At 39.4% G+C, this 18,172-nt stretch overlaps 4 protein-coding genes across 4 annotated transcripts in view; 1 reads left to right on the top strand and 3 right to left on the bottom strand.

Moving 5' to 3' along the window:
• Positions 1 to 4,653, bottom strand: part of LOC137982714 (myosin-2 heavy chain-like) — a 19,823-nt gene extending 15,170 nt beyond the window's left edge. Inside the window, exons 1-8 of the mRNA XM_068829855.1 lie at positions 4,566 to 4,653; positions 3,723 to 3,767; positions 3,447 to 3,482; positions 2,481 to 2,537; positions 2,087 to 2,107; positions 1,721 to 1,756; positions 1,516 to 1,580; positions 393 to 497 (exon numbers count right to left, since the gene is read on the bottom strand). Coding sequence (XP_068685956.1) covers positions 393 to 497; positions 1,516 to 1,580; positions 1,721 to 1,756; positions 2,087 to 2,107; positions 2,481 to 2,537; positions 3,447 to 3,482; positions 3,723 to 3,746 — 344 coding nt within the window. The 5' untranslated portion in view covers positions 3,747 to 3,767; positions 4,566 to 4,653. The remainder of the gene's footprint in view (positions 1 to 392; positions 498 to 1,515; positions 1,581 to 1,720; positions 1,757 to 2,086; positions 2,108 to 2,480; positions 2,538 to 3,446; positions 3,483 to 3,722; positions 3,768 to 4,565) is intronic.
• Positions 4,654 to 6,128: 1,475 nt separating this feature from the next.
• Positions 6,129 to 8,649, bottom strand: LOC137983934 (large ribosomal subunit protein eL33-like). Its single transcript, XM_068831089.1, has 4 exons — positions 8,535 to 8,649; positions 8,292 to 8,326; positions 7,196 to 7,496; positions 6,129 to 6,211 (listed from the first exon to the last, which is right to left on the bottom strand). The coding sequence occupies exons 1-4, from the start codon at positions 8,544 to 8,546 to the stop codon at positions 6,188 to 6,190; spliced, it is 372 nt and encodes a 123-aa protein (XP_068687190.1). The 5' UTR covers positions 8,547 to 8,649; the 3' UTR covers positions 6,129 to 6,187.
• Positions 8,650 to 8,730: 81 nt separating this feature from the next.
• On the top strand, positions 8,731 to 12,307 carry LOC137983931 (centromere-associated protein E-like). Its single transcript, XM_068831086.1, has 2 exons — positions 8,731 to 9,377; positions 10,053 to 12,307. The coding sequence occupies exons 1-2, from the start codon at positions 8,830 to 8,832 to the stop codon at positions 12,043 to 12,045; spliced, it is 2,541 nt and encodes an 846-aa protein (XP_068687187.1). The 5' UTR covers positions 8,731 to 8,829; the 3' UTR covers positions 12,046 to 12,307.
• Positions 12,308 to 13,431: 1,124 nt separating this feature from the next.
• LOC137983933 (transcription initiation factor TFIID subunit 9B-like) lies at positions 13,432 to 18,131 on the bottom strand. Its single transcript, XM_068831088.1, has 5 exons — positions 17,932 to 18,131; positions 17,108 to 17,244; positions 16,394 to 16,525; positions 14,882 to 15,157; positions 13,432 to 14,640 (listed from the first exon to the last, which is right to left on the bottom strand). The coding sequence occupies exons 1-5, from the start codon at positions 18,083 to 18,085 to the stop codon at positions 14,425 to 14,427; spliced, it is 915 nt and encodes a 304-aa protein (XP_068687189.1). The 5' UTR covers positions 18,086 to 18,131; the 3' UTR covers positions 13,432 to 14,424.
• Positions 18,132 to 18,172: the final 41 nt, after the last annotated feature.

Here is an 18,172-nt window from a genome sequence, read left to right as displayed (position 1 = left end):
CCAACCTCGGTCCGATGTTTGAAAGAAAATATATATTCATAAGCCTTCCACGTGCGCCATCATTTTCTCTTTTCACTAAGAACCTGAGAGCGAAGCAAGACTGCATGCGGACGTCTCGGAAGACAGACTTCCCCTAGAACAATGACTTCCGCTCGTCTAAAAATAACTTTCGTGGACATAACATATCCCGGCCAACGCCTTGACCCTCCCTCTCTGTCCCCTCATTTTCTCTTGATATTTGCTTACATGCCCGACATTTTTGACAGTTTTTTTTTTTTGCTACGCCATTCAACTCAAAACCACTGTAAAGACCCTTAGCCCTTTTGATTTACGAATCAAAATCTGCCCGTTTTTGCTACAATAGCTCGTGTTAATAAATAAGTTGAACATACTCTTCTAATTTCTCATTTCTTTCACCCTTTTGCGTTAATGTAACCATCTGCTTGTTCATATCCTGCAGTTTATCAGTAGTGCTCTTAATATTTCGGAGAGTATCTCTGTAAAGACGAAAAAACACAAAGGAAATGTTGCTGAAATCAATGTTCTCCATACATACTATCCCTTGTAGAAAGTGCTTGACTGAACTTATACTTAATTGATTTCTTTTTCTTAGACTAATAGATCACTACCCAGCCTATGCAGATGAAATATCTCTTTTTCAATGATCCCAGATAAACCTTTCCCCCTTTTTTTCAAGTTACTCTTTACCCGTACGCTGGGTGGCAAACACTGTTTTTTACGTTTTTTTTTTTTGCGCGAGGATTTGATAAAGTCGCTGCAACGACGAGAATCTAAGGTTCTTCTTTTTTTCCTTGCCTTTTGGTCATCTTATAGCCGCCCCTTCGTTTCGAAATTACTTCAAAACCCTTTCTAAAATGACTCAGTGGGGCCTTCGTTATAGATAAACGTGGTAAGAACTAACGTGAACGAAACCCTCACAATTCCGAGTTCATGTCTGCCTCCTCTTCGAAGCGAGTCTGAAATGCTTCGTATAAAATTAGTTTTCATTCATTTGTAAAGTAGAACCAATTACCATCACAAAAACTTTGCACTTAGACTCGCTTTGAAGAGGAGGCAGATATGAATTGATTACAGGCGCTTAAGCACGCGCGTTTTTGAGACGCAGACGGCAACGAAAGTGAGCTACTTTTCTTTTTAACTTGTCTTCACACAACCACATTTATATCGTTAAGTATCTTTTCTCCATTAGAGATAATTAGTATAAAAATCTGGTTTAGACCGCTATCCTGGCGTGCGAAATATTCACTTCCGGTTGCCGTCAGCGTCTCAAAAACGCGCGTGCTTAAGCTCCCTAATTTGAACGGGACCGTTGTAGATGATTGCACATAGACAAAGAGTTGCATAACGACATTAGGATCTTGACATGAGGATCGATCCACATGATAGAACTGCTATTCTATGTACTACTCAGGTTCACGTTCTGAGTTCTTATTGGTTCATTGTGTTTCGTCGAAAATGATTAGGTCTGTTGCATGTAATCTATTGTATCCTTACTGTATTGCTTGTTGGGCACCTTCCATATCAACAGACTGAATATTTTCTCTGTTCATGTGTTCAAGCTATTAAGAAAGAATTAAACAATAACTTAAGAATAGACATATGAGAATAAAGTGAAAGTTTCTGACTCAGTAAAAGAAGAGTTAAAATTGTCTTGTCCAGTTTTCCGGTATTTATCAAATAACAAAAGTCACCAGGCTACCTCATCCAGTATGTCCTCCTCGTCCATGTCAAGTGACTAACAAAGAAAGAGATCACATGTTAACCGATAAACCACAGAATTACGCGCGGTCGGAATCGTTCCTTCAAGCCCGATCTAATGATTGAATTCAACATTGCTTGTTGTTTGTTTGTTTGTTTTGTTTGTCTCATGATTGAATTCAACATTGCTTCTGAAAAACCAGTTTCCTACGCGGACATGTGTGACAAAGTGAACTAATTTCCTTCGGTTTGTTTTCCTTGTAAACAATTGGCCAAAATGTGCTTATCACACTGCCCGCGACTTAAGAATATATGGAAAACGTTGAACCATGCTGATGGACTAAGATATGGAAGAAAATTCACTTACATCTTGCAGGGAATTCAGCAGCTAAACGAAAGAAAAAAACAAAGTAGAAATAAATGCCAAAAATTGTTCATTTTTTTTTAAATGTTAGTTCTATTTTCTATTCAAGACCCTACCTGCTATATGTAACCAAAAGTAAAAAAAGAGCAAAGGAATAATAGCGCCGTTTATACGAGAGAAAATAAGCCGCGGCTTACTCTGGCCTCGGCGTACATAATACGCGAAAGGAACTATTTATACGAGTATAAACTCCCCGGCCAGGATAAGCCGCGGCTTGAGAAAGCCGTGAACGTAGATTTTGTACCATTTATACGGGGTGTTCGCGTCTTATATGTAAGCCGCGGCTTATTTTCTCACGTATAAACGGCCCTAATGTCATCATACGAGTGATACTTACATCTTCTCTTTCACGGCACAGAGACTTGTAGTCTGATAGTAAGCTCTCCATAGCAAACTGCGAGGAAAGACATGACAAATAGCGATTTAAGTTAACTAGGTTGAAACGCATTTGTTTATATCTTATTTTTAACACATTTTTTTCTATAATACTCTTTGAATTGATAAGAAAGCTGAAAACTGGAATTTACCTCGGAATCCCATAGATTTTTAGAATAACTCCAAAATGATAATCGGAAGGTCATTAGCTCGATTCCTGTTACGCTTTTTCCCAAGTATCCCCAATTCAACATCGAAACGCTTCATGCCTTCATTAATTTACCGCGAATAGCGACACCAACGCAAGACCAGTCCCGAGAGCGAACTCTCTGCAAAGACATTGGCCGTATTTATACTAGAGGACGTCTTATAAGACGTCTAGACGCATTAAACGTCTGGGCGTAAGTGGAACTAATATAAATACGGAACGCACTTAACTTCGACGGCTAGAAATCAAATTTATGATTTTCTTCAAAAGATACCGGGATTTAATCACCAAAGAGACTGTGTGCCCTTTATTGCTAAGTGCGTCCCAGTTTAGTGCACCTCGTCTTTATATTAGACGGCTTAGACGTCTGTTAAATGCGTCATTTAGGTGCACTTAAATTGAGACGTTTAATTCCATCTTGTAGCTAGAGCAGCGGTGATCTAACCCTAAGGTCGTGGGTTCAATTCCCACCCTGTTCAGAGTTTTTCTCTGTCCTTGTGTGGGCCCATTTTTATCAGTAGGGCTAACGCTCACATGGTTGATATGGGGTAGAAACTTAGCACTTCACATTACACTCTAATCAGTTAAGTCTGACGTTTAATTCGTCCACCTTATTTTCCGTATTTATACTAGTCGCCTGGTATAAATACGGCCAATAGCTATTTACCTTGCAAATGCGTTGCAAGAGGGAAGAAGACAAATTTATTAGTAGTTTTATACCTGCCCACTAAGCTGTTCCTGCATCATGGCATATCCCTGAAAAAAAACGAAAGAGACAAGTTTTATTTTCCTTGTCGATTCAAATCATGTGAACAATTCTTCAGAATTTCAATGAAGACTTAAGAAAGGCAGCCACTCACTGACAAAGTCAGACACTCCGGATTCGCTTTTAGAGATTCTGGATGCTGATACTGAAGGATACCTCAGCAAAATCTTATTGGACTAAAACACTTATGGTTTTAGAATAATTAATAACTTTAATGACAAAAAGTTCACCTGTTGATCTTTGTCTATATACATATCTTCATAATCACTCAGCAGCTGGAAGATACGAAAGGGCAGAAAAGTGATACTTCAGCAGAACATTTGTGGTCACTTCTTGGTCTACACCTCTAAATTCACCCCAAAACGATTCTCACACATTAAAACGTCACAAGGCAAATAAGATTCTAAAAGAGTCGAACATTTTCTCTTCGCGCACATGAATTCCGGTTTGCATTCAAAGAAAAATGTATGCGCAATTAAATTAGTCTGCGAGCAGGCTACAATTAAATGTCAGTACATTTTTTGGTTGAAACAGCTTATCATCGGACTTATTGGTATTGCATCTGAAGGCGTTCTTCAATGCTAATCAACCTGACATTGTATCTTGTTTCACATCACCAATACTAACCCAACCGCAGCTCACGGTTAATAATAATTAGTATTCAATTGACCCGACTCCCCACTTTTAAAGGCCAATGAAACAAACAGAGATACAATAGAAAAGGGCAACTTTTTTTGAGAATCCCAACTGGCCAGAGGCAAACTGAACCAGTTGGCTAGTTACAAGTGCAGCCCAGAATGGACTAACTCAGGTAAGCGATGAAACCAATTGGCCAAGTTGCCTTCAATATTGGCTGTAAAGTTTCAATTTTAATTATCACAAGTTCTAAAGAAATTAATGAACAAATCATCGATAACTCTTCAATGGCTCAAATGCTGTAGTTGGCATCCTGCATTAAGAGATGTTACGACCCTAGCTGTATGTGGGAAGAGTGGAAAGACTTATTTCTGTCTGCGATAGACACGCCCTTATGCCTTATGAAGGCCAAGCGGACAAGTAATTCAAAAATCTACCTTTGATATCCTATCAGTGATACCACTAAATTCTTGACCGATGTAGTTTGAGTTATTTCCAATTCCAACTGCATGTATTGACAATGGTAGGTCCTCATCGATACTTGGGAAGCTTTCCTGGCTTTTGTCGCTTTCGGTCACGTGTCCAGGTAAAAAATAGTCCTTTCTCCGATTTCCCTCTTCCCTGGTTAACAGGGAGACCATTGATAGTTCGAGATCCTTAATCGGAACGTTTTGCTTTCGTCTTTTCCTTTCTCCTTTGCCGTGCCCTCGCGACATTGTGGTTTTCAACAGTTTGTCACACAAAACTTGGAGCTACTACGATATTAGAAAAACACAGCTCATTTCCGAACTCCCTTCTTGTTTAGAAGGGGGATTTCCCGACAAACATCACATTGTGAAATAGTTGTTCAGAAGCTCCTTATCTCGCGCTGAATTCCATCACGCGCCTTGATAAAATATTTCAAAGTATGACAAGAGCAGCAATTGTTATGACGTGCGCAATTTGTGACATCATAATAATTGCCTTCGCACTAATTTATCGCTGGCAAGCCAATGCAACTATTGCTGCCTCCATGCGCTGTACAAAGGAGTCCAACAGGCTTTGACCAAAGGCTTTCAACTCGACTTTAAAAACACTCTCTTCAGAACTGTGTTGGTGCTGCGTTTTATTTGGCTCTTTAATGATACTCAGTTTTTGTGGGGCGATCTTGAGAGATTAAGCATCGAGTTTACGTGAAACGGTAAACGCGAAACGATGGGCTGCTGCTTGTCATAAAAGCATGAAAATTATGTTATTCTAACTCGTCTCTTTCTTTTGAAAAGTTACTTGATACCTTCTGCTGACACGCAAGAAATGAGCACATATTAAACGAGTTTCTCCCACTTCTGGCAAAACGCAAACTTTAGTCCGACGTTTGCCGTAAATGCGATGCTTAATCTCTCCAATTGTCACACGACGGCAACGGAAAATTTTACGGGAGAATGCCCGGTTGGCGTTTTCCATGCGTCTCAGAGACCTTAAACACCTCCTGACATCGTGGTTTTTGAGGGAACCTCGGAATTCCATTAAAATCTGACAGAAAATACCCCCCGTGTGAGCGCTAATTTTGGATATTTACGTCTAGGTTCCGGTTCCTGATGTTTGGAGCTTAGTTTTCAATGACTCTCTTAAGCAACGAGAACAGAAACCAATGAAAAGCTACCCGTTTTAAGAACGGCGCTTTGACCTAAAAAATTTAGATCAGACAAGCTCAAGAATGCGTTTCTCGTTGAACTGGAGCTCAATTCTTTTAATTTTAAAATAGATTATTTGAGGTGCGCAAGGTCTTCAATGAGGTATGTTAACAAGTGCGGTGAGAGAGAGGCCGTGCTGTATATAACAGTTGGAGTGATTCTGGGAAGTCAGTGGTCAATTTCCAGGAATTCCCACCCCTGTTCGAAACCTTTCATGGGCCATTTCCCGATCTGCGCGATCCAACGATCAGAGAATTTCCTGGGACGATGACATGAGGGTATGAGAGGTTGCAGAAGGATGATACACAGACAAGTTCAAAACTTAACTCATAATGGCAAGAGCACTTTATTTTCTGTACAGCAGGGAGGTACAAGAATTAAAAAAATTAAATCCTTGAAGGGTACAGCATCTGCAAAGGAACAGACGAGTGACCATGTCAAAATTACTATGCATCATTTACCAGACATCAGCCCTCACTTATCTGACAAAACTCAACACCTGTGGTGTCAATCATATATCCACTGAGGGGTTCAATTTATGATTGCTCTTACAAGACTGAAAACACAAGAAGGGGTCTAATGGCCACTTTCTCTAGGGGTGTTTGGGTTATACCATTTTTAAGATAACACTTCTAAACACCACAATTCCAAAGCAAATTTTTCATTGATGATGACCTTTTGACAACCTTCATGTTGCCATTGCCAAAATGAAATTTAATGATCTTACATGTAGGCTTGAAAGAATCTGTCTTTATTTTTTTCAATTTGGGGAAAAAGCAGTCTGACTTCTGAGTGTAGCAAGGTAAAAGGTAAAGTCTTGCATGAGCCAACTAGGGCACATACGGCCAGACCTTATCCCAGTTTTGCCAGCAACTGGGAGAATTATTACTCCCCCCTGGATGGGATGCTAGTCCATTGCAGGGTTATCCCCCCCCCCCCCCCCAGCAGTATATTGCTGGTACCCATTTATACACCTGGGTGAAGAGAGACCATGGAAAAATGTCTCTTTTCTGAGGAAACAACACAATAGTAGAGGTAGCCTCGAACTAATGACCCTTGTAATCAGTAGACCAGCCTGTTCACCACTCTGCCAAGTGCTGTGCCTCCCTACCCGATCCTTTTTGTTGGAGGACACTACTTATTAAAAGCACTGGGACATACAATTCACATATCTCTTATCCTGAACACTATCAGGACTGACTTACTTATGAACCCAACAAAAATACCATTATTGTAACTATAGATAGTATATGTAGTTACTGAGCTCTGTTCAAGTGTAGTGCAGCATCAACAATGCTCAATTGAAGCATTTCAATAAAATCAACCAATTTCATCACAGCTCATTGGATGGGCAACTTTTCAAATAAAAGAAATCAAGCAAAAAGAAGTCATACCACTCTAACAATCTTGCCCATAGCTTGTGGTGGAAGGTTACGCTTGAATTTAGCTCGAACGACACCACTGTTCCCATGGGATCTGGAAACTCTGCCCCACATCACGCAGACGTTTCTTGGTTTTTTCTCTCCTTTGGCTGAACGTTTCCTTTTGACACGGTACACATATGCAAGCCGTTTGCCAAGGTAGAAAGCAGTTTCCTTCTTGTCATTCACCCCCTCAATTTTGATAAGGGAGGTATTTGTTTGCTGATTTCTTTGGCCTCTTTTGTAGCCAAGAACAATACCTTTTGTGTACAAGCTGAAAAGAAAATTTGTTAATAAATGACTCATAGTGTAGTTTAATTACAGAATATAGGCCATTTGTTTTAATTTTAACTTCACTTTTAGTAGTGCTAACAAAAACAAGCACTTCATTGTGTACTTCATTCAATTTGGTGCTTGAACACACATGATATACAGCCAGGTGAGCTGACCTGATTGTTCATGGTGAAAAGGCAATATTTACAACTTGAATCGCATGCAGGGCTATCTATCGAGGCTCGTGTATTAACTTTACTAAAATTTTAAACAATTTACTTTTATTTCTATTATAACTGTATATCATTCAAAACTACGTTGCAGGTCCAAATCAACCTATGGCTGCCCTAATCTTTTTCAACCTGCTATATCAATTAAAAGTATGTATTTATGTAGGATCTTCTGTAGTAAGACTAATGTATCAAAAACCAACATTTGACTTGTTGTGTTAATTGCTAATTTAACTTTACAGTGTCCCCAATTAGTGCTCTAGTGCTAAATCAACTAGACACTTAAATAAAGTTCCTTTCCTTTCCTTTTATTCCCATACTCTGTGAGCTCCAACTTCACTGTCTCGATATCTTTCGTCTAAAATTACAATTAGGGCGAACAATATGAAGTATGGATCACAGCCTGCACCTCTAGAGAAGGGCGTCAAACCAGACAGGAAAACCAGTCATTTGCAATGCTGGAACATGGATGATTTAATAGTGACCCCTCGAAATTCGTAAGTTATTACTTTTATGTCCACAGAAAAAATACTTTGCGTGTTTTTGGTCAAGTCTTTGTAACTTACCGTGTAAACTGAGTCACTTTTGACTCTCTGGTTTCCTGAAATAAGGTAAAAAAAATATAATTGAAAGCTCTGACGCCATGTTATGCAAATGACAAAAACGAAAATTCAAACACACAACCCATAGTTTTCGACATTTCATTCAAGAGAAACACTAGAGCACTGTCGGTGACACTCTATTCCCGAAATTCGAGCAAAAAATCACCGGTGGAGAAAGGATGGAACAAGATTTTCCCTTATACTCACTTCCGAAGCCATAATTCGATGAGAGAGTGGAAGGGAAGAACTAGAGCCTGTGCAACAATAAAAGGGCGGTCAGCGTAGTTACCCGGTTCCATGGTAGGTACCTGGTGTATGACAGACTCAACTCGACAGACTCCCCAACTTATTCCTTTAGGTTACGGAAAGAACTGCATGCTAGCATGCATATAGAGCAATTTATGCTTATACCATATATGGTATATCCGATCCTAAGTTGGTAAGAACTGCATGCTACCTTAGCAACGAAAACAACACCAACAGCTTGCAATTTCCTTGAAACATGGATCCCGACAGAAGAGCTTTGTCTTCTCGATCACCTGCAACAAGGTATGAAGTCCTTCTTGTGGAGGATACTCCAAAGAAAGGCCTGAGCGAGGAGCGGATGGCGACTTGTTTTCATGTTTTCGATGAAGTGATCCCGTGCATTGGAGTATATAAGAAAGTTTTGAAGATGCTTCGAGATGAACTGTACGATGCTGTGTACAGCGATGAATATACCACTATGCCGCCCAAAAAGTCAAAGAGCAAGACCCCTTACATCCAACGCATTCCATTCTTCGTTCTTGTCAACCGAGTTTTTGAGGAACGTGATAAAAACGCCGACGTGTTGCGTGCAAATATCACAGAGCTGGAAAACAAACTCAACGAGAAAGATAAACAGCTTAAAGAACGTAATCAGAGCATCCAGGAACTGAGGAAAACCCTAAAGGAGGGCAGTGATAAGATTTACAACATGGAAATTGAACTGGAAAACAACAGTCTGGAACAAAGGAAGCTTGCGGCAACCATACAATATGAACAAATGACACAACAGGCTGCAAAAGAGAGGTACCTTTAATCCAAAGACAGACCATACCTTATTGGTGGTTTTCATTTTACGTCATTGCCACCATGTTGGTGGACAAAAGTAAAATCTCTCATTGGCTCCTTTTGTTCGTACACCAGCATTTGTACATTATGCACCTATCTATGTTAATCCCCAGGAAGGGGCCCGGGGGGGGGGGGGGGGGGTGTGGGGAAAGGGGTTGGGATTTTTACCTTTTCTGAAAAAATGAGTCAAATTCCCCACCCCCACGACAACATAATTGGCCAGAAGTATCAAAAGCCCCCACCCCAAAATAATTCCCTTTGACCTTGGTGCACACAATGAGAGTGCAATGTATGTACCACTCACCTTTCATTCAGTGACCTCTCACAAATGTGGGAAAGTCCTTTGAACTCCGTCTGGGTATTTTCCAAAATGGCGGAGTTATTTTCAGGCAACCTTGTTCCCAGGGCCTTTCCCTCACTACCTGAGGAGGGTTAGGGTTACTAACAGACCTCACAGTCAAAGCCCCGTGGGTAGCCCGACCTCCCCCCCCCCCGCCCCTGGGGCTTAACATTGATAGGTGCATTATGTCATTGTTCTTTGTGTCTCTAGAGCTATGCAAAGTCCACCCCCCCCCCCCCAGGCGACTTCCTACTTTACTGTTAACACTCTTACATGTTTGCTTTTACAAACAGATATGAAAGGCGCATTTCCAGTCTTAAAGAAGAGTTGGCTCAAGCCAAAGAAAGAAACTATTTTCTGGAAAAGTTCAAAGAGGGTTATGATGCTCTGGAAGAAGCTTTTAATGATTCAGCAGTGTTTGAAAAGAATCCTAAAAAACCTGCTATTTTGACAAGAAAAGCTCAAATTATACAGGAAATTGCTTCAGCAAAGCTTCTAGAAGAACAACTTCTCACCATGCAGAATGCTATTATTGAAGAGTTTGAGTTTTATCTGGAGGAGACCAAAGCTACTCCGACAAGTGACATAGATTTGAAAGGCAGTGGAAGTGAAAGTAACTTCCGTGCAACACCAGATGATGAACATGAGGCAAGAATAAAGCAAGAAGAAAATCTCCATAAGGTTAAGGAGAGATTTAAGCTGAGTATTATTGATATTAAAAGTGAATTTCAGCTCATTGAAATTCAAAGATCCAGTCTTGAAGATCAGTTGGCACAGCTTGAGGATGAAGCTGATGCAATGGAAAAAGAAGCTGCTAAAAAAACAGAAAGAAAGAAGAGTCTTTTCCACATTGAAAGAGAAAAAGACAACCAGCCAAATGAGGAAGAAGATAATGAAGAGATTGATTTTGTGAAGATTATGAACAGTGCACATCATCAAGATCCATTTATCCCTCATGAGAAAATACTCAGCAAGTATGCAGCAATGTTATACTATTCTTGCAACCAAGGAAAGAATTATCACGAGTTTAAAGATGCACGTTTTTGCCCAAGCTGTGGAGAAACAACCCTGCTCTGTCCACATAAAGTAACAGATCATAAAGTTTTGTCCTTGCCACATAACTGCACTCATATCAAGATAGTAAGACCGACAGTACATATATTACAGGAAGAAAGACACACAGAGCATATACCTCAAACCCCAGATAGTGTTACCGGTACCCTACCAGCCATAAGACCAAGTAGCACTTTGTTCTATGAAGAAGCCTCAATCTTACAAGCTCAACAACATCTAACAACATCATATAAGTGTCTCTGGGATGACTATTATTCTCGCACATCCAGTCAGAGACAAATTCCACGGTCACTCTCAGAGGATCGTGTTTTGTCTATCATAGAACAGTTTTATTCATCTCTCATTTGGCAAGATGATTATGCAGTTGAAGACGAGCAAATTGTCTCTGTGGTGGACACTCTGTATTCTTTCTTCCATGAACGCTATCTTGTTCCTGAAGTTATGTATCTCGCTGTTTATGACTTCCTTGCAAGTGTTGTTAAGTTTTCTCCAGACAACAAGAGCATTCAGCTTTTTGCTCAAGCTATGTGTGGCAGTTTAGACCCTGTTGTGATCCGTTATGTCTTGCTTGTCAATGATTTCATAGATATGGTTGAATGGGTTGCTGTGAAAGAGATCAGGACATTTGCCAGTGTTCTTTATCCCTTCATGAATGAAGAAGACATTGAACAGTTTGCTATGGGCTACACTTCTTTCAGTGAGAATAAGATTTCTAAAGATTTAGTCTCACAGTATTTTGTTTACATTATCCTGAAATACAGAGAACCTCGCTTTCAAGAAATTGAAGTTAAGCTTCTACAACAGCCAGGGCGTAGACCAGGTTTCATGACTGACATTGAATATTCTGAGGCAGTGGACAACATCTGTCCTCTAGCATCAGAGCGCTTGAGGAGACGCCTATTTGTAGAGTCTGCAGCACACATTGGAAGCACAGATGATTCAGTGTCAGTTATGCGTCTGGCACAGATCACTGGCTACCTCATCCTGTTACAGTTGACACCTGTCATTAAAGACTCTGTTGTTCAAAAGATTCAGGCTGTTCAGCCTGTTGTCAAAGGAGATCAGACAGTTTTCCCTGATACTCCACTCAATGGCACTTCCAAACTTGCGAACTTGCAAACAACAACTACTGCCCGTGCCGTGGCAGCTGAAAATGCGAAGCGCTCAAGGACAAGACAACTTCAAAGGATAGAAGAATATAACTATCAATGATAACAGATCAAGTTAACATAATAAATGCTTTTGTGACTTATGTGACATACAAATGTGATTGTTATGTACCTAGACTTTCACTCAAGAAAAGTCTAAATATATAACAAAGCACTTAATGTCTGGTGCCTTGGGAAACTAGTTAGTTTTGTTTTCCCTCAACTTTGTCTCACGAAACATCAGGACTCTCAGGAAAACAAAACTGTTTCCCTTGGGACCATGCAAACCAGCAACATTGTAACAATTAAAAATTTAAACTACTGTGGCCGTGTTTTCACAAGCGGTTTTTGCGGGAAATTCATTGAAAACAGTTCCTTTCCCAACTCACTTAAAGTTAAGCAAGTCGTCAAATTTCAATAGAATTCTCATTAACCCATTGACTCCCAGGGGTTCCCCATTGACAAGTAAAATCGTTTGACGTTAGACAGAGTAAAATACTAAGTCTGGCTGGTTTCGGCCGGTTTGGATGTCGATGGGTTAATGGAGACATAGTTTTTCAGTGAGTGATTAATATCATTAAGCGTATGGATTTGCATGCCCATTGTTGCAAAGGAACTAAAAGTTCAAGGTGTACAAGTAATTGTACAAGTTGTATCAAAGTAAAGAATGACATCAATAAACCATTGAATTGTATTTTTATAACAAGCTGCATAGTGGCATTTATGTGGAATATGGTTGTTGATGGAAAAAGTTAAGTTTGGTTGCAATTGTCAGTGATGGCTGTGGCCAGAGGCGAATGTGAGTTCTAAACTGAGTGTTTGGAGAGCATCAAAAGCTTTCGTGTCATGAGAATGTGAGCATTTCCTTTGTATGTCGTTTATGAAATTGGGTAGCTAGAGTGGAAAGAGAAGGCAGGCAATAATGAAAAAGAACTTAGTAATGGTAAAACCTGGCGTGGATTGTTATAGGCCTTATTCATGATAGCCGCCATGTTGGTTTTCATATTGTCATGAAAATTAGCCATGCATTATGCTGGGGGGCAAACATTGAAAAAAAAGCAAATTGTTACATCGTGGAGGATAACCTAACAGCACTGTTTAAGAGAAACATGCACAAGTTAACAGCAGGAGTAATTCTCTGTGATCAAACAATAGAAACCCCGACTAATAACCACGTAAACAACTACTATGACGACGAAACTCAGCCCCATTTATAACATGGTCTGCCACAGGCATCCTACATAATTAGGATAAAAACATTAGCATCCAATCATTGAAAACATTTTTGAATGAGGGGCATTTTATTAAGAGGCTTTTAGCGCTTCGTGATCTGAGAGTGAGACTTACAAATTTTACTGTAACGCAAGACAATTTTACTCGTCAATTGAGGGCGCTCAAGGAGTGAAGGGATTAATAACATAGATCTAGGTCCACTCAAAAACTGTTCCCCTTAAATATTTACATTATTTATATTAAGAGAAAAACAGTCATCTCTGACTGCACACGAGAAAATTAACAAATCGAAAGTGCTTCAGCATTGTCTGTACTCTTAGCGACAGCGATATTCTTCATCACAGTGGTTAAAACGTTGTGTGCCTTGTGAGTCCACAACAAATTTTGACCACTGTGATGACGAATTATATCATTGTCAATAAGAGTACACACAACACTGAACCATTTTCCATTTGTTTTTACCACAATATTCAAAGCCAAAGAAAGTGTTTATTTCAGAGCGTGACCAAATCATGACACAAGAAAGAGCAAGCGTTGTCTATGTTGTCTATAACTTTCTCGCAATATGATTGCTTCATTTCCCAAAATGAGCGTTCCTGATTGGCTATTACATTGCGTGACAAATTGACGCAAGCAGCGTTGTCTGGACTCTTATTGACAATGGCAAATTGGCCAATCAGATTGTGAGATTACAAGAAATTGTGGTAAAATGATGATTTTTCTAAACATTAGATATACTAAAATTTGAGGGAAGAAAATGACATTCAATTCTAAGTAACTACTTTTGTGTAACCTTAAAACTTCAGAGGTTCAGCAAAGCTGACATAATGAGCCTTTTGAACACTACTGTTGAAAGATAATGCTACGACTTTCCTTTACTTCGACACTTATGTCCAGAAATGCACCCAATTACCGGTAAATGCACACCCAATTTTGAGCAAGGGGACACTTAATAACACCTACTGAAATCCATATGCATCCATTTCGGGGCTTTTCTGGACATGTCTGTACAACAACGAGACTGTCTCTTCTTGATTTTATCAAAAGATTTATGAAAATTTGATTATACAAGAGAAAAATGTTATTTCAAAACCTGAAAAAAAAAGTGGCATTCATGAGCAGTTCCTTGGATCATTACTCCTAGCATAACTAGTATTTCTTGATCAACAGCATTTTCATCCATGTATTAAAGGTTTGCATTTGAAGAATACTAGGAGTCATAATCGTCATCTTCATCTTCATGTTTACGCTTGAGCGGAGTAATCAATGGCTGCTGAGTACTTGCTACTGTTTCATCCATGCTTGGAAGAGCTGAAACAGTCAGCATGGAGGCAGGAATGACTTTTGCTTGAGAGACAATCAAGGTTGGTGTTGTAGCTTTTTGTTGGCTTGATACGGTGGCAGCAGAAACTGGCTCAATTTTTGCCTGCAAGAGTGAAATGACTCTGTTATCAGTAACCTGGTATTATGCCCATAGTTTTTGCATAATCCCAAAAGAGGAAGGTGGGTGGGTTGTAGGAGTGCAGCTCAGGCAACATGTACAACATGGCTAAAATTACCTGAGAGGCTCATTTCTTAGTTCACACAATAAAAATATGAAGTCAAATCCTCTTCATTTAGAAACTTACCACAAAAGATTTGATTTGATTTGATTGCTCGATACCTACCTTTGACACTGGTGTCCCTAAAGTTACCACCCCTGGTTTCTGCGCTGTGTGCACGGCTGTACTGTCTACCTTTTCTGTTTTGATTGTTATACCACTGACACCAATAGAAGGCAAGGTAGATGGTGTTGTTACATTGAGAACAGCTGCTGCAGTTGAAGAGACTGGAGAAGCAGTTTGCATTTTAACAGTAATGGCTGGTGTGGTTTTAATAGGTGTAGACAAGGATGACTGTGAGATTGTTCGAGCCACAACAGGATTGGCACGGACTTGAGAATGCTGGATACAAGACAAAAAAAAAAAAGAACATCCTGAATGTCAAAAACAATAAAACAGTTTTCTTTCTGCACATGAGACAATGAATATGATTGTGGGGATTTTGCAGTTTTTAGTCCTCAGGCTTCTATTAATTTCAAAATACTCATGGAAAACCATGGAGAGAATATCAAATAAACTTTAACCCTTTAACTCCCAGTGGCCACTTACAGACTTAACTCTGTCTAACGCCAGAAGGTTTTCCTCATCAATGGGGGTTAACAGGGTTAACTGCAAGACTTTTGAGGATTGAGTTTTTCCTTTTAGTTTAATAGGAAAGACTGTACTTTGGTTTGATCATCCAAGACAGCTACTAATGTCATCTGATCCCATAGAGGATCTTTTAAGATGCTACCATGATTTTTCTTCAGAAATTGAAAATGTGTTTGCTCAAAATCAGACTGGCAAAATTTTGAGCTTTGATTTTTATCCAAAAGCTGTTTACACTTTGAATGTTGGCTTTGTATTTCACAGTCTGCCATTACCCACATTCAAGACTGACCAGGGAAAAGTGACGTCATTTACTCACTAGCATAAAATTTCTGTGAGTAGATGCAGTTTATTATACATGCAAAAGAAGAGTTTTTAAGTCTGAAAACCCAAAATCCCCATGCTGAATATTAATTCAGCCACAACCACACAGATTTCATTCTGAAACTAGCAAACCTTTGATGTAATTTTTTCCTCAATCCAGGTCTCTCAAGATTTTAAAGTTAGTAATGACAGACCGTTACACAGGACAATTCCAGTAAAAATAAACAGGTGTCTTTTTGAAATCAAGGCTTAGAACTTGGGTCACTTAGTGTTTAATTAACCCATTCACCCCGAAACCGGCCTAAACCGGCCATACTTATTATTTTACTCTTCTAACGCCAGACAATTTTACTCGTCAATGAGGATCCCCCAGGAGTCAATGGGTTAACATAGTTTTGAAATCCAAGAAAAAAATTAATTGATTTTTTTGGTCATACTAGCACTTTAAAAAAAGTAAGAAACAACACCTTAAGTTGGCTGGCTCTCCAATGGTCTTTCACTGCATAAATTCCTGAACAGCTCCCTTTGTTACTTTGGTCGACTCAATAATAATAATAATAATAATAATAATAATAATAATTTATTGTCAATGATCTACATTTGGTTTCACTTATTATTGTACATCTTCATCTCTTAATCATTCCCTTGAACATCATAATTTATTACCTTTTTCTGTGCCTTAACCTTGTAATTTGTAGAGGTTAGACAATATCTGTCGGGTGGGAGACGTAAGCCACTCTTTGTTTGTATCTGAGGCAAAGGGTGCCGATTCTTTTGGCGAGCAATCTCAATGAGAAACTGAAAAATGCATTCACACACAATGTTTATTTTAAACTTATACAAATTAATTAAAGAAAAGTGGATGAAAAAATAGCCAGAAAGTTGATTCAAAACAAATGCTTCAAACACTGAGAACTAAAACTGTATAGGCCATTTCCAAGTTCATCTCTGCCTCCTCTTCAAAGCAAGTCTAAGTGCAAAGTTTTTCTTATGAAAATTAGTTTTCATTCATATGTAAAGTAGAACCAATTACCATCACAAAAACTTTGCACTTAGACTCGCTTTGAAGAGATGGCAGACATGAACTTGGAAATAATAATGAGGGGGTATTTTATCGCTTTTAAAGCGCATGCAGGTGACGTTTTATCGGTTACCTGACAGTCTGTTCTAGTCATGAATTATTGGTGAGTTTTTTTTTAATAATGTTGTAAGTTTCCTACATGTTTAAGATAAGGGAGATATACAACACTTAACTGTGACAGACTGCAATGGTCAGGTGTCCCACATCACAACACTGACAAGTGACTTTTATGTTAACTTCGCTTTATAAGCAACCTAAATTAAAACCTAGTTAAGATGAACACTAATTCTACAGTGTACCTCTCTCGGTGGAGGGTTTGTATATGAGTGGTCAAGTCTTGATTGAATGGCTAACTGCACATCATCTGCATCAATATCTTTCTTGCCAGCATGCTTGGAGTAAACAGTGGCATCCTCCAGAACAGTTGTAATATAGCCTTCAATAAAAAGTCACTCATTGTTGTTAAATTATGCCAAAAGAACCCTGCTCGCACAACATCAGAAGTTCTAAAACACAAGTGACTAAATTTACAGATTGCACCAGCCTATGACTGGTCAGTCGGAGTGGGAGGCACGGTGGCCTCATGGTTAGAGTGCTCGACTCCGGATCGAGTGGTCCGGGTTCGGGTCCTCAGGCTGGGGACATTGTGTTGTGTTCTTGGGCAAGACACTTTACTCTCATGGTTGCTCTCTCCACCCAGGTGTATAAATGGGTACCAGCGAAATGCTGGTGTTAACCCTACGATGGACTAGCATCCCATCCAGGGGGGAGTAGAAATACTCCTAGTCGCTTCATGCTAATGAAATCGGAGATAAGTGCCGGCCTGATGGGCCTTCTGGCTCGTAAGCAGAGACTTTTAGGACTGATCAGCACAGTGATGTACATGTACACCGTAGCGATTATGGCTAGGAGACTTTTTAATTAATCTTCCAATCATAGGTTCATGTTGAAGCAGTGCTTGTACACAAATGTCTTTCAGGTGGATTACAACAGACCTTAGAGTCTCAGCTTGTCATAAACCCTGACATCTTGTTGGCACGGAGAACAAAACCATGCCCGATTTACTGAAAAATTGGGCATGATTAAGCAAACAATTAAGCTAACTTTAAAACAACCAACTTACGATATGTGTACTCCAGCATTTGATTAATAACTCTTGGCTCATATTCATTGATTCCCATTTCTTTCAGTATAGCTCCCATCACCAAGGCATCTTTAGGGGTGCTTTTTGCCGTCAAATTACCTTCACTTGTTTCAAGGTCTGATTTATCCGCCATATTTACACCAACTACCCTACAGGGTTACCAGTACATGAAGGATTTTCTGAGCAGTTGACAAAAAAAAGTTATTACAATTAATTTAAA

This window comes from Montipora foliosa, chromosome 13 (assembly GCF_036669935.1).
Source record: "Montipora foliosa isolate CH-2021 chromosome 13, ASM3666993v2, whole genome shotgun sequence".
Lineage (NCBI taxonomy): Eukaryota > Metazoa > Cnidaria > Anthozoa > Scleractinia > Acroporidae > Montipora > Montipora foliosa.
Note: the sequence above shows the minus strand (reverse complement) of the source record. Positions and strands in the feature narration are given on the sequence as shown.